Source organism: Conger conger, chromosome 11 (assembly GCF_963514075.1).
Source record: "Conger conger chromosome 11, fConCon1.1, whole genome shotgun sequence".
Classification (NCBI taxonomy): domain Eukaryota; kingdom Metazoa; phylum Chordata; class Actinopteri; order Anguilliformes; family Congridae; genus Conger; species Conger conger.
The window spans coordinates 32583467-32606004 of record NC_083770.1 but is presented as its reverse complement, the minus strand read 5'-3'; the positions used below and the strand labels follow the sequence as shown (position 1 = coordinate 32606004).

Here is a 22538-nt window from a genome sequence, read left to right as displayed (position 1 = left end):
TGATTTTTTTTCCATTGAAGAGTGCTTTCAATATGAAAGGGCTCAGCTGCTTCTAAGTTTGGTCTACTGTCTTTAAAGAAAAACAAATTAACTACTGATTAACTCTCATTGAGGAGAATCACTTGGGGAAAGACATATCTAAAAAGCCTGCAATATACTTTAAATGGGGGCGGCAGAAGGAGGAATGATTGCATTTAATATTAGTATCAACTCATTGCTGAACGTTCTGTTCTGCATGAGCATTGTCATATGTGCATGCTATTACGCATCCTGGATAGACAGTCTTGGTCCCTTGTGGCCACAGTCCTTAAATTATTCATCAATATCAGTCTTAAAATTGAACTTAAACAAATAAGAAAACCTAAAAAGGGTTTCAATGGGTTTGTAATTGGAACCAAACACGAAACCTATAGCACCCCATAGTCCCAGCAGAACTGCAGCGAGCCATCTGTCTAGAATTGACTATGTTCATTTCATAGACATAAACTCAACCCACCTCCCTCTGTCTCACACTTAAATTCTGTCTGACTGATGTCCTTCTATGACTCCAGCCTCCAACACTATTTTTATCATAACAATCTGTCATGATTGAAGTCCTTATTTCTAAAAGGAACATTTATTTTTGTACATGTTCATTTTTTTTGTTTGTTTTTAAATTACATTTTTTTCTGTGATGTATTCGTCTCCTAGGGTTAGCACAATATCTGAATACAATGGGGGTGCATCTGCTGTTAGTGGCCTCAAGTAGTCCACACTGCAAAGCAATACCATCAGCACACTGGGCTAAAGACCAAGGTCTCCAGCCAATGGAATGCATCATACACTTATTCATAGAGCTAATTGTGATTTATATTATGAAAAATGTGTAAAATTGTGTATTTTATGGAAATACAAAACTTACAGAACAAAAAAACAGCAGTTTCCCACCCATTAATAATAGCACGATTAATTAGAACCGTTGCAAACACAGATCAAAATTATTAAAATATCTCAAGAGATTTTAGTGGCTGTCAATTCAGGATGATTTTGCTTGGCTTTCAATGGACAGCTTAATAAACCAATCACAGCATGGGCAGTGGAGTCGGTATCCAGTCACATCCTGTGCTTCACCCCCTTATCCCTCCCACACCTCCCAGTTCCTATGTATGCCCTATGGCCAAGCCAACAGTAAATCTCCCTCTCCTCTGCAGGTCAGCAGAGACAAACTGTGAGTTCTTATCTGTTTGACATGGCAGATAAAGAGAGTCTACCAGCTTGTAGCAGGACCGTAAATTACACCCTTCTCTGATGTCAGTCAAAACTCATTCTGAAGCCAAGCTGGACAGATGACCAAATCTAAGAAGGTCTGGGCAGACACACGGAGCAAAAGCATCATTGTTTACAGCAATGGGGGGAACTCAACAGCGAATTTCAGCAGGACTTCAACAGAACACAAACATGATAAAAAATTATACCTTTTGCTGAACATGTTGGGGTATGTCACACACAATATTACCGATTATTATTGTCAATCTGCTTTTGTTATTGTTCTGTTATCTGGCTTTCTATTGTACTTTGCCTCGTTCACCATAAGGATAAAAAATTACAAATAGGAAGATACAATGCACACGTATGCATTCACCACACAAATAATGTTAAAACAACGCACAGATATAATACATGCATGCATATGTGTCTGTGTGTTGTACGTTTCAAATGTAATATTTACACTTTTACACACCAAGGCATTAGAGCAGGCCTGTAATAAGCCATGTGGGGTTCTGCTTCACACAAACCAAATGCACATTTCTGAAGCCTGGCTTGGTGCCCTGTCTCATTGAAAATGTACTACATTTTGTTCCCTATCATTACAGCAGACATGGATAGGAGAAAAACAGATTACTTGTTTAAAGCTTGTAGAACAGAGACAATCCCATTAAGTACTGTACCTATCGGCCCATTATTACATGGTGTTTCGTAAAAATGTTGTTTTCCTGACATGCCATGACTGACAGGTGGGAACCTACACTTCATCCACCTAGTGAAGCTTTAATTAGGCTTTGTCAGCTAAGGCTATTATCATGACTTCAAGTACTCTCAAAAATCGAATACCATTTAAGAAAAGGACCAGGATTAACAGTTGCACACAGGTGAGGCATTTATATTTTCACAGAAAGCTGATGTATTGTGAATTATCTCCATGCTGCATGTAATAAAAGTGTGCCTTATCACAATGGTTCTTCCCTCGACAGTATCGGAATCATCAAAATGACCACCTTCCGACTGGGAAAAATTGTTCACTTGAATATTGACACTGGTTGAACATTAACTTTTGTAATTCCAAGTATTTCCTACTTGGAATTACAAAAGTTCATGTTCAACCAGTGTCAATAATTTCAGCAATTATCGGATTAAGCATTACTTAATCATATTATTTCCCCAAATGTTCTGGGACCCAAACAAATCCACTCGAACCAATATGCAACGATATTAAGCTGGGGCACTGGGAAACCCTCCCTGTTCTGCTTACTCCTATACGCCATGAACGCAGCATCGCCTACAGAGCCTGCAGAGCCTGCAGAGACAGCAGCATGAGTGCAGCTGAATACGATTGTGCGTTCCAAAATGGGTGAAATAGCATTCTAAACGGCTCCACTTGCTGATTCTCCACCTCAACTGCAGGGTGCCAGCGTAGTTTTATGGTTAGCAAACTGGGTTCACAACCACAAGGCTGTAGTTTTGATTCCCAGGCGGGACACTGCTGTTGTACCCTTGAGCAAAGTACTTAACCTCAATTGCTTCAATAAAAATCCAGCTGTATATATGGATTGGCTCTCAGAAAAGGGAATGTCGTTTGCATGAATCAAGGTAACGGCATCAGCCGAATGTGATTGTAGCCTAAATGCTGGTTGTGATGGAAGCAGAAGTCCCTCCACACAAATATCCATTTAAGGCCAAAACATTGTCCTCTGAATAAAGCGTATAATATTGGGATACTGCATACTTATGATCAGTTTCTACCACAGAAATATACAGTGGTGTGAAAAAGTGTTTGCCCCCTTCCTGATTTCTTATTTTTTTGCATGTTTGTCACACTTAAATGTTTCAGATCGTCAAACAAATTTAAATATTAGTCAAAGACAACACAAGTAAACACAAAATGCCGTTTTTAAATGAAGGTTTTTATTATTAAGGGAGAAAAAAAATCCTAACCTACATGGCCCTGTGTGAAAAAGTGATTGCCCCCGCCCTGTTAAAACATAACTTAACTCTGGTTTATCAAACCTGAGTTCAATTTCTCTAGCCACACCCAGGCCTGATTACTGCCACACCTGTTCTCAATCAAGAAACCACTTAAATAGGACCTGCCTGACAAAGTGAAGTAGACCAAATGATCCTCAAAAGCTAGACATCATGCCGAGATCTAAAGAAATTCAGGAACAAATGAGAAAGAAAGGAATTGAGATCTATCAGTCTGGAAAAGGTTATTAAGCCATTTCTAAAGCTTTGGGACTCCAGCGAACCACAGTGAGAGCCATTATTCACAAATGGCGAAAACATGGACCAGTGGTGAACCTTCCCAGGAGTGGCCGGCCGACCAAAATTACCCCAAGAGCGCAGCGACGACTCATCCAAGCGGTCACAAAAGACCCCACAACAACATCCAAAGAACTGCAGGCCTCACTTGCCTCAGTTAAGGTCAGTGTTCATGACTCCACCATAAGAAAGAGACTGGGCAAAAATGGCCTGCATGGCAGAGTTCCAAGACGAAAACCACTGCTGAGCAAAAAGAACATTAAGGCTCGTCTCAATTTTACCAGGAAACATCTTGATGATCCCCAAGACTTTTGGGAAAGTACTCTGTGATCTGACGAGACAAAAGTTGAACTTTTTGGAAGGTGTGTGTCCCATTACATCTGGCGTAAAAGTAACACCGCATTTCAGAAAAAGAACATCATACCAACAGTAAAATATGGTGGTGGCAGTGTGATGGTCTGGGGCTGTTTTGCTACTTCAGGACCTGGAAGACTTGCTGTGATAAATGGAACCATGAATTCTGCTGTCTACCAAAAAATCCTGAAGGAGAATGTCCGGCCATCTGTTCGTGACCTCAAGCTGAAACGAACTTAGGTTCTGCAGCAGAACAATGATCCAAAACACACCAGCAAGTCCACCTCTGAATGCCTGAAGAAAAACAAAATGAAGACTTTGGAGTGGCCTAGTCAAAGTCCTGACCTGAATCCTATTGAGATGCTGTGGCATGACCTTAAAAAGGCGGTTCATGCTCGAAAACCCTCCAATGTGGTTGAATTACAACAATTTTGCAAAGATGAGTGGGCCAAAATTCCTCCACAGCGCTGTAAGAGACTCATTGCAAGTTATCACTAATGCTTGATTGCAGTTGTTGCTGCGAAGGGTGGCCCAACCAGTTATTAGGTTTAGGGGGCAATCACTTTTTCACACAGGGCCATGTAGGTTTGGATTTTTTTTCTCCCTTAATAATAAAAACCTTCATTTAAAAACTGCATTTTGTGTTTACTTGTGTTGCCTTTGACTAATACTTAAATTTGTTTGATCTGAAACATTTAAGTGTGACAAACATGCAAAAAAATAAGAAATCAGGAAGGGGGCAAACACTTTTTCACACCACTGTACATGCTGTTGTCAACGTGTGCCCAGGGACTAAAGTGCTGTGGCTGTTGCCAGGTTCACAGATAGTTACCGCTGCTGAAGAAGGCTTTCGTGATCAGGGCCCCACCAGGGGAGGAGATGTTCCTGAAAAGCTCAGGGGATGCTCATTTTCAGAGCAACAATAAGCAGGACAATCATGAGGCTATATTGAGGGTTGGGGCTGCCATGTACGGCTTTCTGCATCTCAGCAGTAGAACCAGGCCAATATTTAATCTTGGAATATCTAGCTCATTAGGGCTTGTTGTGACAGCATGAGAGGGACTTCAACCACCCAATGGATCAAATACATAAAACCTATATCAATCCATCCTGATATTAGACATGGAGAAATAGTCAGTAACCGCAACCTCTGCAAATATGCCAAAAACTCCAATATATACGATTATTTTGTCACATGATTAGCATTCGCACGATCTGAGACACAGCAGGTGGAGATGTCCTTAGAGGCCGGTATGATTTAAGACAGTACAGCTAACAGAGGCACAGAGGAGCATCCCTGGCTGCATGCGGTAGCTGCTGTGTTTACAGGACAAGCATTCATATACAGTACCCACGCTCTAGAAAAGGGAGGGTGTTAAATCAATCCCTGCAGTGCCTGAGATTCCTGAATGTGGGAAAGTGCATCATGGATTTTCCCTGAAGGACAGGAATGTCTATGTTTTTAACATAAGAACCAAGATCACACCTCCACAAAACCGTCCATTGAGCAAACCTAAATGAAATAAAAACACACATCTATATGCAGGTAAACTGCAGAGACAAAAACATTCTTTTGTGACTCAGTTATGAGCCAGTGCACAGTCCAGAAACAAATACAAACGATGACATCAGTGTTGAACACAGTCCAGGAAAGAAATGGTTTTGAAAACATAAAAGTATTAATAAAAGCATTTGTTTGAGCAGACATTCCCTGGTTTTATTTACATCCCCATGTAATGGAGTAAAACTGCAGTGCTGGGATACAGGAGTGCTTAGATCCACTTACTACACATCTTCATTAGTCTGCCACTGTGAACACTGCTCACAGAAATATAAAGAGGGAAAACTGACTAGATGATTGTTGCCTGACGGTCTTTGGAAATGGGCTTAATTGGATCGGCTACATGACCCCTTTTCTTCTTTTCATGGGCTGCCATTCTGTGGATGATAAACATCACTGATTTCTGTCTGCATTCAAATACAAATATTATCATTAACACCCAGAATACATCTGCGTTTGCTTTTTGCTTAAGTCTGTTTCTACTCTCTCTAGAAAGAAGTTAATTTGGTATTGAAAGGCCCAAAAAACAGACAACCATAAACAAGATAAAGATGAGCAGACATTGTGCATCAGGAGTATTCATGGAAAAATAATTCATTTTAAAATCAGTAACTGGTTTAAATTGGCTGCTGGGCTTCAATCATTCAGTATGGGTGAGTGGGGGAGGGGTGCAGGGGGGCGAAGAGAACACAGAGATATGTTCCTTCAGATAAGATTCAACACTGAAGGTAGCATTTTAAGATGCCGTTTAAGATGGCTATGCTGAATGTTACTATTGACTTCCTGCTGAAGCATGTGCAAAAGGGGATAGTGAAGAATACGCAGAACATTGACTTCATTATTCTTAAAAAAAAAGAGAACACAAGCAGGACAAGCATCTCATTCCATCATTGGTAGAGTCAGACAGGCCTAGGAGTTGCACTGTTCCCTGCAAGGAGATGTTTACATTAAGAACCACATATTCCCTTGAGACGGCTCTCTCTACCCACGATATTGATGCTAGGAAACCCTAGCGGCCAGGAAACTCAGTGGAAGGCTTTGGCAACCCAAGGCTCTGCCACATAGCACAGTCATACAAGGGGCTCATAGGTGACACTGCAGTAAGCTCAATAATGTCTGAGACCAAGACTTCATTTTGATGCATATAAGATACGCGTATAAAAGTTTCTAGATTGTGAAATCAAAATAAAAATGGCCTTTAATAAAAGCTGAGGATGTGAACTTTAACCAGGTGTGAATGGTTTGATTACAAATCAGTACAGAGTACAGAGCTAAATCAATTGTAAGATCAAAAAGACGTCTTGTTCTAAACATTATAGCTCAACAGAAAGTATTATATCTCACCAAAAATGTTTTAAAACTGCAAAGGCTTTTATCCACCAAGAAGGTCTCAAGTGTTGAGAATAGATATCCTAGTAAAAAGGTGATTGCTCAGTCCACGAATATGATGATGGTCATGATCTCAAAGTCCTTTGCAAACACCCGACCTGGGCGAGGAATGATAGCTATTTTGCACCATGACCCTCAATACCGGTGTAATGGAAAGGAGATGATTAATTTACTCTACTCCACTACTCTATTACCACATGCGCAGCACTGAAAGAGCATTCAGGCAGCACACGGAAGACCTCCCTACTCTCTGCGGTAAGTGCGATTGAGCCAAGGTCACAGTTTAGAGAACATATGAAAGATAACAACAGCATAGGGTCCTAATGATTGCAATAGGCCATTGTCAGTTCTACAGAAGGAAGACTTCCCACAGCTCACTCATCAACACTACACCCATCACCAATCTTATTTTACCAGTCTCCCATCCAAGTGCTCCTGTTCTCAGTCTTGCAAACTCCTCGAGCTTTCCTGAGGATTCACAAGCTACTCAGCCGGGTAACCATTTACTTAGAAATGCCGGCATAAATTATTTAACCATTTTATGTTGAACTTTTATGGAGTTTCCATAGATCCTGGCAGTGACAGTGCCAACAGTCATGACAATAACCCAAAAAAAGTACAAAAACATTATAGCCTAATTAGCCCTAATAATGAACCATCAATTAACCAGACAGATACACTTGACATTGGTGACTCAGGATTTATGTCACATTAATTTCTGCACTCTGGCATTCAAGTACAGTCGCTTCTTCAGAGAAGGCAACACTTGATATTCATGAGAATGCAGCAGCCGTGCAAGCACCTAAAACAATTTCAGTAAAGTGTTTGTACAAGGTGGAATTCCCAGTGTGCGACATGCATTTAAACACACTTGCATCGACCCGTGCATATGTCTTTTTCTCTACTGATGACTGATGATGACATGTTCCACTCACTGCATTGACTCCAGCTGGCACTTGAGCGGTAGCTCAGGAAAGTAAAAATGATGCTTTAACCTATTGCACTGGCTATGTGCTTCAGGATTGGAAAGGGTGCCTACCTATACGACAATATAGGCAATTCTGGAGTCATTGTAAAATGCCTATAGTTCAAATGTAATCGATAGCAAGCAAAAAAGATAGAGCGAGGCATGACCTTTCTGGCGCAAACATAAACATGTTTTTCTTCTGAAGATTATTAATTACTGCGATCGCACAGTAGCCTAGGCTATTTATGTTTATCTGACGTGTGACAGAGACCTCGTCCATTTAGTCAGCAGCTAGCATAGTCCGTTTTTTGTTTTTTTCTGTAAACCGAACCATACACGGCGCTAGACAAGACTAGTCTAGGCTACGTCAAATCGCGCATTCTTCTCTAAGGCATGCCTCAAATACCAGCACTGCCGCAAAGCCCGTAACAAAGCCGCATATATAGCTTATCGTTAGAAATACAGAAAAACAAGGAAAGGGATACAATTATGCTATCAACAAAAATACTTACCGCTTTTCTTGGATTCTGTCCTTTTGTCCCTTCAGAATCGCCTACAACAACAGGAGTTACTGTCGCTGTTAGTCCGCTTGATTCTGTTAGAACCGACATAACAGTATTTGAGAAAATCGGGTAAGAGGAGGGAAGGATTTGTCTAGAAACCCAGCATTCAGACACTGCAAGTAGGCTACCATAGGTTAAATGCACGTCATTCAGTTAACTAATCATAATTCATAAAATAAACCTAGCTGTCAGAGTCAATGACACTGCATGTCATAGCGAAAACAGCAATTGTTCATCTGTGGCTATAGAATCGTTGGTTTGCAATTAGATGGCTCCATTATTAATCTACCTGTGGCCATTCATTTAAGTCTGCTATACGCTTCCAAGATATTCGTTGCGCATGACAATAATAAATCAATGCTTTATTAAAAAATCTTACGCTTTAAATTTGTCCCTCCAATCAGTCACTTGCTAGCAACCTCGCCAAACAGCACCACGTAGCCAGCCCAGCGTATTACAAACGTGCCGTGCATCGAGCTCTCGAATTGCAATGTAGCACCGCATCCAGGTGAAAAACGTATGCAAATTGTCTACAACTAATAAGCTAATTCAGTGCATCGAATGCAGTGCAGTGTTGCTACGACGTAATGTAGGCAGCCTACAATTTGACGTTTTTAGCCCCGGCCCCCTGGTATTCTTGCAAGTGTACGTTGGTTAGCTACTTGTCAACTGATACAGTTGTGTCCAGCTGCGGCCAGTAGTAAAGTGTTTCTCATCCAAACGTGACACAATCGCCTTTAGTTTTCTCTTCAGGACAGAATGACGTCTGTTAGACTCAGGCAGGATTTCATTGGAGGACACATTTGTCAGTCAGAGTAAACGGAGCACAACCAATATCGCAAGCGCAACGCACGACTGCCATTGAGCACAACTGGTTTGTCGAAAAGGTAGCTAACGAAAGATAATCCCATAGCGCCACTAAGTGGCTGATTATTACATTACACTTGTAATCTAGTATACCATTATACTGTAAACAAACACCATATCCTGCGCAGGTTACAAATTCACAAATCACTACTTGTTAAATACATCCGTACATAAATTTTGACCCAGAAATGGCGATTCTAGATGTATCATGTGAAGAAATCAGTTTTATTTCCAATACTTGTGCACTATATTGGTTGACATTTCTACTACAATAAAATTAAACTAATCAAATAAAAAATAAAATAACAAACATCCAAAGTATAAATTCAACACAGGCCAGCTAATTACATAGATTAGACAGGCCATCTGATCTTCCCATTTGCACAAAAATAGCTACTCCTTTACTTTTTCTGCTGTATGCAAGAGAGAAGCCAATATACAGTATATCTGTAAAGAAACTAGATTAACTAACTCCACAGATACATAGATAAAAATACATTTTTCTTTTCTTTGACAGTCCAGTTCAGAATGACCTGTCAAGGGATTTTCACAGTAACATACAAATACATATACATATAAAGCATGTTATTCTGTAACATAGCATTAATCTAAATTTATTGCACAATTTTAGTGGCTTAGTTGACACCCTTATCCAGGACAACTTGCAGATTACATTCTTGCATATCAACCACTTACACAGCTAATATTTACAAAAGCAATTCAAGCAAGTACCTTGCTTATAGGGTACAAAAGCAGTGCTCAACCTGGGATTAAAACCAACAACCCTCCATCCAAACAGTTTCAAAACCAACAAATTACTGCTTCCCTAGCCTATTACAATCACTAAGCTCTAAAATTTGACAGTGCTTGAAGCTGAAGATGACACTCAGAAGGTTTGATGTTCATATTCCATCCCTGTTTACAAATGTCAGAAAACACATTTATGTTCATAAAACCAAATCAAACAATACAGTATGGTGAGGAATAGTAAGTGCAGTTCACAGCACGCGTCTAGTGCAAACATATGTGCTTGGAACCTGGCATAAAAAGATAAAACATTGCGAGAACAGTGACCGTTATAACAATATAAAGAGCAATGTGACTACGTATTCAGTCAGCCTTTCATGCTGGCAATTTGGTTTACAGCAATAAATAAAATAATAATGAGACATTTTAAAAGGTGGGAGAGATGGACAGCAGTAAACAGGATAAAAACGCTAATGGGAAGGTCAATGGCAGAGAGCAGAGATTGTACATGATATGCGGGGGAGGGAAGAGACCTCAGAGCAGGGGGTGTGTTACAGGTGTGTGTGCGCAGAGGGAATAGGGCGTGGTTGTTCTGGGGGGGATGACCTGTGTGTTACAGGTGTGTGTCTGCTCAGAGGGAATAGGGCGTGGTTGTTCTGGGGGGTATGACCTGTGTGTTACAGGTGTGTGTCTGCTCAGAGGGAATAGGGCGTGGTTGTTCTGGGGGGGATGACTTGTGTGTTACAGATGTGTGTGCGGTCAGAGGGAATAGGGCGTGGTTGTTCTGGGGGGTATGACCTGTGCGTTACAGGTGTGTGTCTGCTCAGAGGGAATAGGGCGTGGTTGTTCTGGGGGGATGACCTGTGCATTACAGGTGTGTGTGCGCAGAGGGAATAGGGCGTGGTTGTTCTGGGGGGGATGACCTGTGTGTTACAGGTGTGTGTGCGCAGAGGGAATAGGGCGTGGTTGTTCTGGGGGGGATGACCTGTGCGTTACAGGTGTGTGTGCGCAGAGGGAATAGGGCGTGGTTGTTCTGGGGGGGATGACCTGTGCGTTACAGGTGTGTGTGCCCTCAGAGGAAATAGGGCGTGGTTGTTCTGGGGGGGATGACCCTCTCCGAGTCGGGCACGGCACGAAAGAGCTTGGGCTCCCTGGTGTTGGCATCTTTGAACACCATGATGGAGGCGATGTTTCCGCAGCGGTAGCAGTAGTTGGGGGCCGACCACACCGTCACCAGCTTCTCATCGAACATGAACTTGTAGCCCTCGTGCACCAGCTGGTGAGCCCGGCAGATCAGCTTCAGGTTGTTGATGTGAACAAACTTCACATTTACAGAGCGAGAGAGAGAAACAGACACAGAGTTGGGAACAGCAGCACCATAGGCAATAATCACACACTTGTCGCAAACCAATTTATTAATTTTCTTTAAAAAAAATACAGTACTGTGCAAAAATCTTAGGCACATGTAAAAGAATGTTGATAGAAAATATCTAGATATTTCCTATAAAGTAAATGTTAAAGTTCTTTTAAATCTGAGAAGTGGTCTATTACTTAATATGTTATATTATTATAGACAGAAAATGCAGAAAAAGGGTCAAATTTATATTTTAAAACACATAGGATGCCTAAAACCTTTGCACAGTGCTGCAGGCTATACCCTAAAGTCACAACAGAAGTAACATGGAACATTACATTCTTTTTTTGGTTTCAACATGCAAAGCTATCATAAGTAATTCAACAAATATCAGTGCATTAAGATATGTGCTGCCTGACCTCATTGGTGACCTTGGCCCCAAAAAGCCAGCCAGCACCCCTTGGGCTGATGGCCCAGGTGTCCACATCCTCAGGGTCTGACCACACCAGGTCACAGAAAGCGCCCTTGTGTGGGATCTCCTGGTTACGCTCAATAGTGCGAATTTGGTCCAGTGTCTTGATGTCAGGCGACAGGCCACCGTGGACACACAGGATCTGCTCATCCAATAACTGTAAAACAGGACATCTGCATCAGAACATTACAGCCAGAGAGGTAAGGGGATTCCAAATTAGGGGTGGCCGCAGGTCAGTGTTGCAGCTAAGAGGCTTCAATGTGAAAGGATGCCGTTTAAAATCTCAGACCGGGTTCTGCCATTATACACTTGAGCAGGTATTCTACCTTTATTGGTATTAGCACATGTCCAAGTGCGTTTGTGGATAATGTGTTAAAAATTACATTTTCCCTTTAGGTCAAAGTGTATGCTATAAAAATACATTATGTGCCCCCATCCAAAATGAAGCACAGTTACAGAAGATGGCATAGCAAACAGGGGTGATTAATCAAATCTGTTAGACTGCTAAAAAGCCATGTGGAACTCATATGGCACAAAAAAAACACATTAGGAAATGTGAAGGCTGTAAAAATGTACTCACAGCTGCAACTGTCAGCATGTCAAAAACTTTTGTGCAGTATCGCCAGGCGTTTGCGTTTCCATATTTTGTTTGGCACTCATCTGTAAGTCAAAGGACAGAGGGGCAATTCTAACCAATTTGGCTGGAATCACAACTTTGAATCTCCACAGCCATGACAAAAACACTATTGTTTGTAACCATAATTTAAACCACTTAACCGGTCACTGTACATATTTTATTTTTTTGAGAATCCAATATAGGACATACAAACAGACTAACCACCATATGAAACACACATACATAAATATGTTAGTCTCCAATATGGAACAACAGTAAATATTTGTATGATCCTGGCCCTGCCATTAGTTAATTTGTGAGTTTGCAGAGCTGTGGGCATCTCCGTAGTTAACCGTTAACCAAGGGAAAGGGCTAACCGTAAAATCCATACACTTGTGTGATCTGCCGGCTCTCATGGTTTCCTCGCAGCAGAGTGATGCGGTCAGGCCACTTGGCTTTCAATGCCAGCAAATATGTGAAGGTCTCCAGGCTGTAATAACCACGGTCAACAAAGTCACCCTAAGAGAAAACACCCAGCATGGAAACACGTGAATCAGCACTGTTTCAAAAACTTCCCTGAGGTGAGTCATGCACTCAGTAAACACAAAAGGACCCACAGCAAAGATTAACTGAGCATGAAAGCATTTAAAAAAATGTCATAAGCTTTTGGCTGACTTGAGAAATTGGAAGGAGTTTCAGTCCCATTACTCTACACTTTTCACTACACTGGGAACAAAACTACATGTTCATTACATCACACTCACCATAAAAATGTAGTTTGTGTCAGGAACTTGTCCCCCAGTTCTGAACAGTTCACAAAGATCGTAAAACTGAAAGTAAAAAGAGAATAATAAATTAGGGAAAACGTCAGATATGACACTATGGTCAATAAAAGCTGCAAAGGCAGTTGGCTATTAAACCTGCGATAGAGAGAGTGTACCTGTCCATGTATATCCCCACACACTGTGACTGGAGTGGACACAGGCTGTACATTGGACTCCTCCAGCAGAAGATCGCAGACATAGTCACATAATCTCTGTCATGGGAACAAATAAGAAAGAAACTATATATACAATATCGTTGTATAATACGCACTAAAATGCATTACTATACCTGGATACATTCAAACAAACTAAAAAATAATTTAGCTTTTTTTTAAAGATGTATATAAGTTAACATACAAGAAGGCCGCCGATGGGTGTGGGAAAACCAGCTTTCTAACTAGCTAGCTGTCTTATAAGTTAGCATGAAGACATCAGTATTTCAGTCTGGATATCTAGTCTTATCCTTGCAAACAGTTCTGTCTTTTTACGGTTTTTTAGGTAGCGTAATGTCATGTAAATCAAGTCGTTGCGCGATGTATTCAAGCCACCCAAATAGCTGGGAATATGCTAGGTAGGATGGAAGAAATACTGAAATGGAACTCAGTATCGTTAGGCTGCTAAGTATTGTATGTTACTATGTATTGTATTGTATTGTATGTATTGTATGTTATGTATTGTTAGCTAACGTTAATATTCTGCTCAATTGAACTGAGTGGATTTCACTGGCCAGCTACTTAGTGTAACATACCTACAAATTTACATTAAGAAGGATCGACGCAAAATTTGGCTAGGTGGTTTGGTTCACTAACATTAGCATATCATCGTATTAGGCTTAGTAAATAGCTACCTATCTACATTAACGGAAAGGTTTAACTGACATTTCTGACGTGCTCTGTGGAAAGTCCTGCCATTTTGCAGCTAGCTAGCCGTTTAATACGAAAATAAAAACTAAAATGCCTTATTTAAATGGAAAGCACCGACTATTTGTGACAGGACAGGGCCGTGCTCACCTTTAAGTCGTTTTCTGGGAGGTATTTACACTGTCTTGCAATCTCAACATATTTATCTAGGTCCAGCGGTGCCATTGTAACGTTAACTGCTTCAGAGTGCAAACGAGGAAAACATTACGTCACTTCCTATTTCTGAGGGAGCTTTCACTGTAGCTGTGTGGAAGGTGCAAAGCGTTTCAATACAATACATTTACAAGTCATTTGGCTGATGCTTTTAGCCCAACTACTTACAAAAGTGCACTCAGCATGGCAGTCGCAGCGTTCGAGTTGATCTTGAAAGCTGCCATTAACTCAAGAACTCAAAACAGTTTGCAACACCCCCCCTCCCCCATGCTCCGTAGAAATGCGCATCCACTTCTAGCCTAATGCAAGAGGAAGAGGAAGTGTATTTTTAATTAAACATTTGCAATCACTCCAAACAATTCAAGTAATTTATCAGAAGTATATAAGGGCACTCAAGTGTAGAATCAGAGTAATTGAGCAATATACCTTTGACAGAGAGGAGAGAGAGATTATTGTTATTATTGTTAAATACCCTGCTGTAAAACCCAGATATGCCAGCTGGAGCAGCTTGAAGTCTGAGCTGGACAAACTGGTCATAAGCTGGTGTAGGTGGGTATGAACTGGTCAGCCAGTAGTGCTGGTAGTCTGTCTACGCTGTTTCAACCAGCTGTTTAAAAACATAGCTTGAGCTGGTCGAACCATGTCAAGCTAGGAACTGGTCTAAACAGGTCAACCAGCTATCAGCTGTTTCAAAATTTAGCTTGAGTTGTTTTTCTTTTCAGCAGGATAGCCTATGGGATTAAAAAAGCATTATTTTAAAAAATATATATAAGATATAAAATATCTTATGAAATCTTATATGTAATCTTCATAAATCAACATTGATTCTGGCTGTGCACATGTAACTTAACTTCAGGCAATATATGTGGTAAAAAAATTGGAACAACCTCCTCTAAAACCTGGCAATTCATGAGTTGAGCCGGTTTCCCAGACATGAATGAAGCCTATTTCTAGACTAAAATAATTGTACGTCACTCTGGATAAGAGCGTCTGCGGAATCACTATAGTGTTATGTAATGTAATTAAATGTAAAAATTCTGTGAATATCGGCATTTAAAACAGTTTTAAATCTAGGGCTGTATGTTTAATGAATATCTGAGAAACCCTTTACACTTTTCTTCTACCAAGTACCCAGATGATAAGAATAGCTAAGGCATGTGAAATTACGATTCATTTCAGTGCATTTGTTATGCCTGGGGCGGCACGGATGGTGCAGTGGGTAGCACTGCCGCCTCACAGCAAGGAGGTCTTGGGTTCGAATCCCCGTCGGCCAGGGCCTCTCTGTGTGGAGTTTGCATGTTCTCCCCGTGTTTGTGTGAGTTTCCTCCAGGTACTCCGGTTTCCTCCCACAGTCCAAAGACATGCAGGTTAGGCTGATTGGAGAGTCTAAATTGCCCGTAGGTATGAGTGTGTGAGTGAATGGTGTGTGTGCCCTGCTATGGACTGGCGCCCAATGTATGCTGGGATAGGCTCCAGCCCCCCTGCGACCCTGTTCAGGATAAGCGGGTTAAGATAATGGGTGGATGGATGGATGGATGTTATGCATGGGGTGACTTTAGATTATTGACAGGTGTTTATGCTTTAGTGCCATTAGGGGGCGCTCATTTATCAGGCTTCATCCGTCTGGTCATAAAAATGGTCTTCAAAATAAGCTGCATTTACTGTAGCAATTTTGTGTGGTGGTCTTACAGACTAATTTGCTACCATGAAAAGAAGTATAAGTTCTGAATGTGCTAGATCCATTGTGGTGTTTTAGCATTAATCAGTCATCAGTCATTCTTTTTTTAATAGGACGAAGACAACAGCCACACTTTGCACTATGAATCTGTTATTATTCAATGTCACTCCTGAACAATGTCCTCACAAAATGCACTGGACGAGGATGTCTGAATATGGAACCTCTTAGCTGTAATAGTTTACATCTCTCCTCTCCTCCTTCTCTTTCATGTTCCCTTGTGACATGTTCAGAATGAATCAAGGAAAGGAAGTCATTCGGAATTCTGGCTCTCATTCACACATAACCCCTAAACGGTAGTTTAAAATGTTCCAGAACTGAATTGCTGAGCAAGGCTATGTGTAGAAAGGATTTTGTCTTTCAGTAGTCTGACGACAGCAAATATAGGATAGCACTACATATAAAAAAAATACCACTTATGAACATTTAAATGATCTCATTTTATCAAAAATACATGTATCTAGCTGTTATGCCATATTTAGTTACATTTCACAGTTCAAGGCTTCTTTTATCAGTATTTTTACATTATCTACCCTTGAGTATGACTAAATGACTGTAGGCCTACAGATAAATTATTCAATTCATTCTCCCATAATACATTTTCCCATTCAAAATCTCAAGGTTGAAGCATTATGAGTGACTGGCTAAATTAAGTTTTCAAATAGTATGGCTTCTCACCTTGCTTGACTGCCCTGCAGGGATAATAGTGCAATGAAAACAGTTGCAAAATTGTTTCTTCAAACATTCCAGAAAACAGTAACTAACTGGCCTGAAACAGGACATGCAACATTTGTGTGCTTCTTTCCAACAAAAGCTCTAGATTTTATGAATGAGTCATAAAAGGTGTTTGTGGGACCTACAGTATCTGAATTTTGGAGGTCAGGTGGGCAGGGCCAAGAACCACCTAGCAGTCTCTACCAGTTTCATTCAGTAGCATAGGCTATAACACCTTCACATTACATAGTGTGTATCAACACTACATTTTTTAGGGCAGTGAATTGACTTTTAAAGTATTTGTTTTAGAATCAACTGACACTTAGAGGTGAATAAATAATTGCAATAAGGAAATAGCATTTTTGTCTTGGAAAACAACTTTTGGGAAACTTTTCATTATTTGGAAGCTGTCACCGTCAAAAATTGTAGTCTACGGTACAAAACAAATGTTTTTTTTTCTTGTGAAAAACAATAGTTTGCCCAAGATATTTATGTCAGGGAAATCCTGAATATTGTAAGTAGCCTGCAACTTTAATTATACAGCTAATTTAAACAGTTGTACGACATTATTGGCGTGGGAAGCATCAAATAAATCATACGTTTAAATATTGGACGACGTTCGTTTCTCTTCGTTGACAACACGCACTGACTTTTTGTTGGCTCAGGGACTCCATGTGACGCATTTACACCAATCAGAGAAAAGAAAATCTCACAAGCGACGAGAAGAAACACTCGTCCAAAACGCCAACCCCTCCCATTGCTATTTCCAATTGGCGGAAAAGAGTGTCAATCTTAGAGCAATTTCACTCGCTTGGCTGTCATTCGGAAAAAGTATCTCCAACAACAGACAGCGTGTAGCGCTACAGACGTATCAGTTGGGAAACTACGTGCGGCTGTCATTGGAAATACGGTGGTGGAAACTGCAGAGTTAGCCTGCACATTTGGAAAAGCTGTTCATCACAGATCAGTTCTTCTTGGGCTTTACATGGAGAGTTGAGACTAGCATGAAGTGTACACATTTAATGATGTTTTTATCCCCGGCTTTGGAATTGATTTTATTTGTATGTGTTTGGTTATCCGAAGCTGCACCTAGCGCCAGCACCAATGATGGAACGCCTTTATGGAGGGAGCGTCCTGGTGTCTCCGAGAACATCCTGGACCCGCTCAACACCACCATGCCCAACCATTTACAGGAGGATAAGCTCGGAATTGTCACTTTTTCAGCACTTACACCAGCCCCAACAACTGTGCACCCTCGGGCGTCCGGCAAAACCGTACAACTTCAGACAACCACAGCACAAACAATTGCTACAACTGTACAGAAAGCAATGGAACTTACCACAAAGACCAGAGGAATTCTTACAACGACGTCTAAGCAGAAAACGGATTTAGTCAACTTCTCACAAACTACCGTGACATCAACTGCAAGTTCGATATCTTCCGTTTTTCCAGTGGTTAAAACAACATCTCAAACCTCTGCAACTGTGCTGCACAATCGGACGACCCCTTCATGGTCTCCGAAAAGCACCACTGTTCCACCACTTACACCCACCACAGAAAACAGGCAAGGTGAGTCTCCCGCTATCATCACATAAGGCAATTGGTATAATGGGTTGGTTGTATAAATATTGACTTTATCTTCATCTTCTCCAGCAAAAACAACAAACACCACACAAATAGATAGTATTGTTATCTATTACATAGATCACCTGTCACCAAGTATGCTACTTCGGAAACTGGGAAAACCCATTCATTGCTTTTAGTGTGGTCTGCTCCTTTTAAAGCGTTAGGTTTAAACTGTTATTGTTTTGGATACTGCTGCGGCGCCTGATTACGCGCAATGAACACAACAAGAGTACTGGTTTGCAATGTTTATATCCATAGATACTGGATATGCTTAATGTCCAGATAGCTACTTTTCTATCCTCTGTCTATTTTTTACTTTGATGTTGGCTGTGTCTATATTTGAAAAGTAGCAGGGGATCGCTCATGTAACCACGGGGGAGAAGCAGGTAGATCAATGCGCTCATTTTATAGATGAATGGGAATGGATACAACGAAACGCTGATACAATAATATTTTATGACCACTGAGACAACCCTGTCAGTTAATGTACACAACCAATAGCTGATCTGTTGTTAATAGCATTTGTATCTTTGTATTGTTAGGAATACCCATTTGTGATTGCGTAATATTGTGAAGTGCCGATGTCCAAAAGGGTTATTCCAAAACATTGCTATAATTGAATTTCTATTTATTTGGTCATTGCAATATAATCCTTTGGTTATTTCCCAGGTCCCAATTTATCGGTGGGGCGCTTCTGTTCTTTATGTATCGCAGTCATCCCCAACCTTCTTGTCTTGATGAAATAAACGACGGAGTGTTGATTGTACCGGGAGATGTCAGATTGTCAGCGTTAACAGTGGATCGCTTTAGAGAATGTCTTTGTGTGACCCGTTCCACGAACCAAATGTATTACAAGGGCTTTATCGTTTGCGAGCACTGGAAGTGGACTATACCGTCAAAGACCACCGCACAAGAAGGGAGGATAAAGTGCCAGAGAGTACGTCTCATCTGACACCCGAGGGTTCTCTTTGATGAGTCTTTGTGTGGACTGAAAAAGCCTAATTTGGATAACAGTAGCGAACCGCAGAGTTACGCACTGAAATGTTAGTCCGTTTTTAACACATTACAGAAGGGGGACAAAGAAGCCACGATTTCCCTGCTCATTATATGACATAGCTGTTATAGACCATAATGTTGCAGAAATCTTGCCTGAAAGCATTAATCCAGAATGTTCGGTAATTGACCTGGAATTCGAAAAATGTAAACAGTCAAGTTTTCCAAGTAATTGGCACAATAATTTTATAGGAAATCATTTCACCGTCTGACTGGCAGAAATTTGGACTTGTTATGACATTACGAAGAGGATCCATTAAAGGTTATTTCAGTCCTTACATTGCTGACTATTCACTTTGTCACCTTTCTCAGGTGAGAGCTGAGCTGTGGGTTTTAGATGTACTGGAAACCCGATGTCTATTGAGTGGAGGAGGTCTTGTTACAGGTCTTGTGCTGACAAAGGTTACCTATCCTGGGGGGAGGGGATATGTGTTGTTTTGTCACCACTTTTCTTCATTAATGCAATATTCTTTCTGCAGATACAGACTGCAGATTAAGTCCAAATTAACAGATGTCTGTGTTTGAGTGTGTATACATTTGCACTTACACAAGCTATGGCGTCTGATCTTTTGGGGCTCATTAAGTAAGATTTTATCATACGGTGCGTTTTATGTGGGGAGGCAGTAGCTCTGTGGTATCCTAAAACATTTGGTCATGGATATTTATGAAACATCGTTCAGCCTCCAATTGACACCCCACCTGATCCCTAATCTGCCAAGCCCCTGAAAGAACACGGTTTCATTTGCTTCATTTCATTTGCCCAGTTGTTATAGTTGTTGCAGTGGATAATTTTGTCAAGAGATGTCAGCAGGGATCATGCTTGTAAATGGAGAAGTAGCGCAGTCTCAGTTGGACATGGGTTTCCTCTGTGCACATTCTTACCATTATCTTCACATTAATCATAGAATAGAGTAGGTAGTATATAGTAAGTATTTCCCTCCCTCTCTCAGTAGCTTTCTCTCTCTCTCTCTCTCTCTCTCTCTCTCTCAGATAAGCCAGGCATCTCGTCAGCAATCACTTGCTGCTCAGGTGCCATATGATCCCTTTTAGCCTGTACCCCTGTGTTCCTCGTTCACTTTCCTGCACCCTGTTTTTCGCTCTCTCTGCTATGTGCTCAATGTGTGTGGCTCTCCAAGGTGCAGCCAGAGCAGACATCAGTTTAGAGATCCAGTAGATACGGCAGAGATGCTTCAGATCAGGCCAGTTTCATCCTACATAAAATCAGGCACTTAACCCTTGTGTAGTCTTAACATTCTGTATACTCCCCTTGTCTTAAGGCTCAAAAACGACCCGCCTTCACTAAACAAATAAAGCAGCTTAATTGAATTCTCTATTTTGCATGATGAAACAACCTGTCAATCATCACAAACGTTGTCATCAAATTTCAAGTTCAAAAAATATCATTTAGGGCGTTTTCTCAGCTGTTAGTAGTGGTGGGCCATTTTTGACCCTTAAGACAACACAAGGGTTAAAGTAATCTACCTTATAGCTGTGAGGGAAAGCCTAGCTACTGGCTGTTCAGTGACCTCACTGTCAGCTGGGGGCTCCATTGTTCTTGGGGCGAAGTCTGGTGGGGATTTCAGCAATGGTCTCACCTACGACAATGCCTTGTGATCTGTTGCAAGTGTTTGACATACCTCAAGGATTCCATTCATGTTCCGGTGAGCTGCGTTGTCATGACAAAGACAGAGTAGGTTTGTAAAAGGAAGCTGCTCTGTGGTGAAATCTGAGAACCCAACAGAAAGAGCTTGGAATAGATGCTTCTTACTCACCCTCCCATTGTACATAAACTACTGGAATCAAAGACCATTCCTGGTTCCTCCCACAATACAGGAAGAAATCTTCTCCATTGTTGTTTAAATATTCTCCCTTTCCTTTGAACTCTGCAGCTCAGTGTTCCTGGAGTGCAGTGCAAATGGCAGGTGTGTGCCCATAAGAGAGGTGTACAAACATAAGAGGGTGCGGTCTGAGAAAGTCTAAAATCTACATTGTACCTGTGTAGTATATGAGAGAGGTGGGAATGTAGGAACTTGGGAACACAGAAAATTCAATTATACCCTGGACATTTTCAAAATTAGAATTTTCCAGTGAAGGAAGATGAAGCAATAGTGCAGATTATAATGTTTTTATTGCTGAATATTTTAGCTGCAAATATGTTAATAAATGATACACCTACATTTCAAATAATCATTTTTCAATTTGTCCCTGGACTACCTGCACATGTTTTCCTTTAAAGGATACTGTAAAAAATACTGTTTATCTCAGCAGATACATGAATTTCTAGGCTTCTGTAAACTGACTCTGAATGCAAAACATCTCCTGATTTGTTGGCTTTCCATTGGTTTTCAGTATAATGTGAAATGATGGACATTTTAGGTTAATATCTTGGCAGTTTAAGCCATCTTGACCCTCTAATTCCACATGATCATTCCACTGAGATATATAAAGCTTGACAAGCTAATTAATTTAACCAAAGGACTACTAGCATGAATGTAAAATGAGAAGAAACATCACCAAGAATGATCACTTTTGATCACAAGTTATTTATAAGTTATAAGTTCTCAGCACAGTCAGCAAATAAAAAAAGTTGAAAGGTTTTAGTTTGTAGAGAAATGGAGGAATTTCTAAAGTTGTTTTGTGAAGACAGACTTTAGGGAGCAAAAGAATGTCTGCTGCTCTTGGTTATGAACCCGTCTTGACAAAGGCCTTGTTTACTTTAAGCATATTAACAACTCTCAGGTCAACTGTAACCACATTTACTACAGCTCTGTATCGGTATGACCAGGCACACATTCACAGTATCAAATCCTGTGAAACATCACTGATCACAGATAACACATAAGCAGCATGTTTGGATTTTTTCCTCATGATTTTGCTTTTAGCCAAGCACCTGCACAAATTACAGATGTGTATGTTTCTGTGAAGCACAATGAAATACACTATATATCTCAATACCATATTCATCCTATAAAACAGTGGTGAACATCAGTGGTCAGCAGCACATCTGACTGCAAGACTGTGAGCCAAGGACAAAACCACAACAGAACACCAATGTTTACATCTTCTGATTGGGTTTCAAATCAAAATACGGTTTCTGTCATACTTGC

The 22538-nt window shown here is 40.8% G+C and overlaps 3 protein-coding genes across 5 annotated transcripts in view; 1 reads left to right on the top strand and 2 right to left on the bottom strand.

Moving 5' to 3' along the window:
- LOC133141081 (protein SCAI-like) overlaps window positions 1-9004 on the bottom strand; it is a 31464-nt gene extending 22460 nt beyond the window's left edge. For both annotated transcript variants that reach the window (XM_061261461.1, XM_061261462.1), the window contains exons 1-2: window positions 8730-9004; window positions 8300-8382 (exon numbers count right to left, since the gene is read on the bottom strand). The gene's annotated coding sequence lies outside the window, so the exon portion shown is untranslated. The remainder of the gene's footprint in view (window positions 1-8299; window positions 8383-8729) is intronic.
- A 419-nt stretch (window positions 9005-9423) lies between these two features.
- Window positions 9424-14589, bottom strand: LOC133140169 (serine/threonine-protein phosphatase 6 catalytic subunit-like). Of its 2 annotated transcripts, none has more exons than XM_061259794.1 (7): window positions 14472-14589; window positions 13347-13442; window positions 13171-13236; window positions 12784-12896; window positions 12371-12450; window positions 11738-11947; window positions 9424-11285 (listed from the first exon to the last, which is right to left on the bottom strand). In XM_061259794.1, the coding sequence occupies exons 1-7, from the start codon at window positions 14525-14527 to the stop codon at window positions 11037-11039; spliced, it is 870 nt and encodes a 289-aa protein (XP_061115778.1). In that variant the 5' UTR covers window positions 14528-14589; the 3' UTR covers window positions 9424-11036. The 2 variants fall into 2 exon arrangements, with proteins under 2 accessions (XP_061115778.1, XP_061115777.1); XM_061259793.1 differs by lacking the exon at window positions 14472-14589 and adding an exon at window positions 14241-14372 and having other exon boundaries at window positions 12784-12925.
- Window positions 14590-17594: 3005 nt separating this feature from the next.
- si:ch211-158d24.2 (multiple epidermal growth factor-like domains protein 9) overlaps window positions 17595-22538 on the top strand; it is a 101792-nt gene continuing 96848 nt past the window's right edge. Inside the window, exon 1 of the mRNA XM_061259792.1 lies at window positions 17595-18321. Within this exon, the coding sequence (XP_061115776.1) occupies window positions 17757-18321 (565 nt within the window). The 5' untranslated portion in view covers window positions 17595-17756. The remainder of the gene's footprint in view (window positions 18322-22538) is intronic.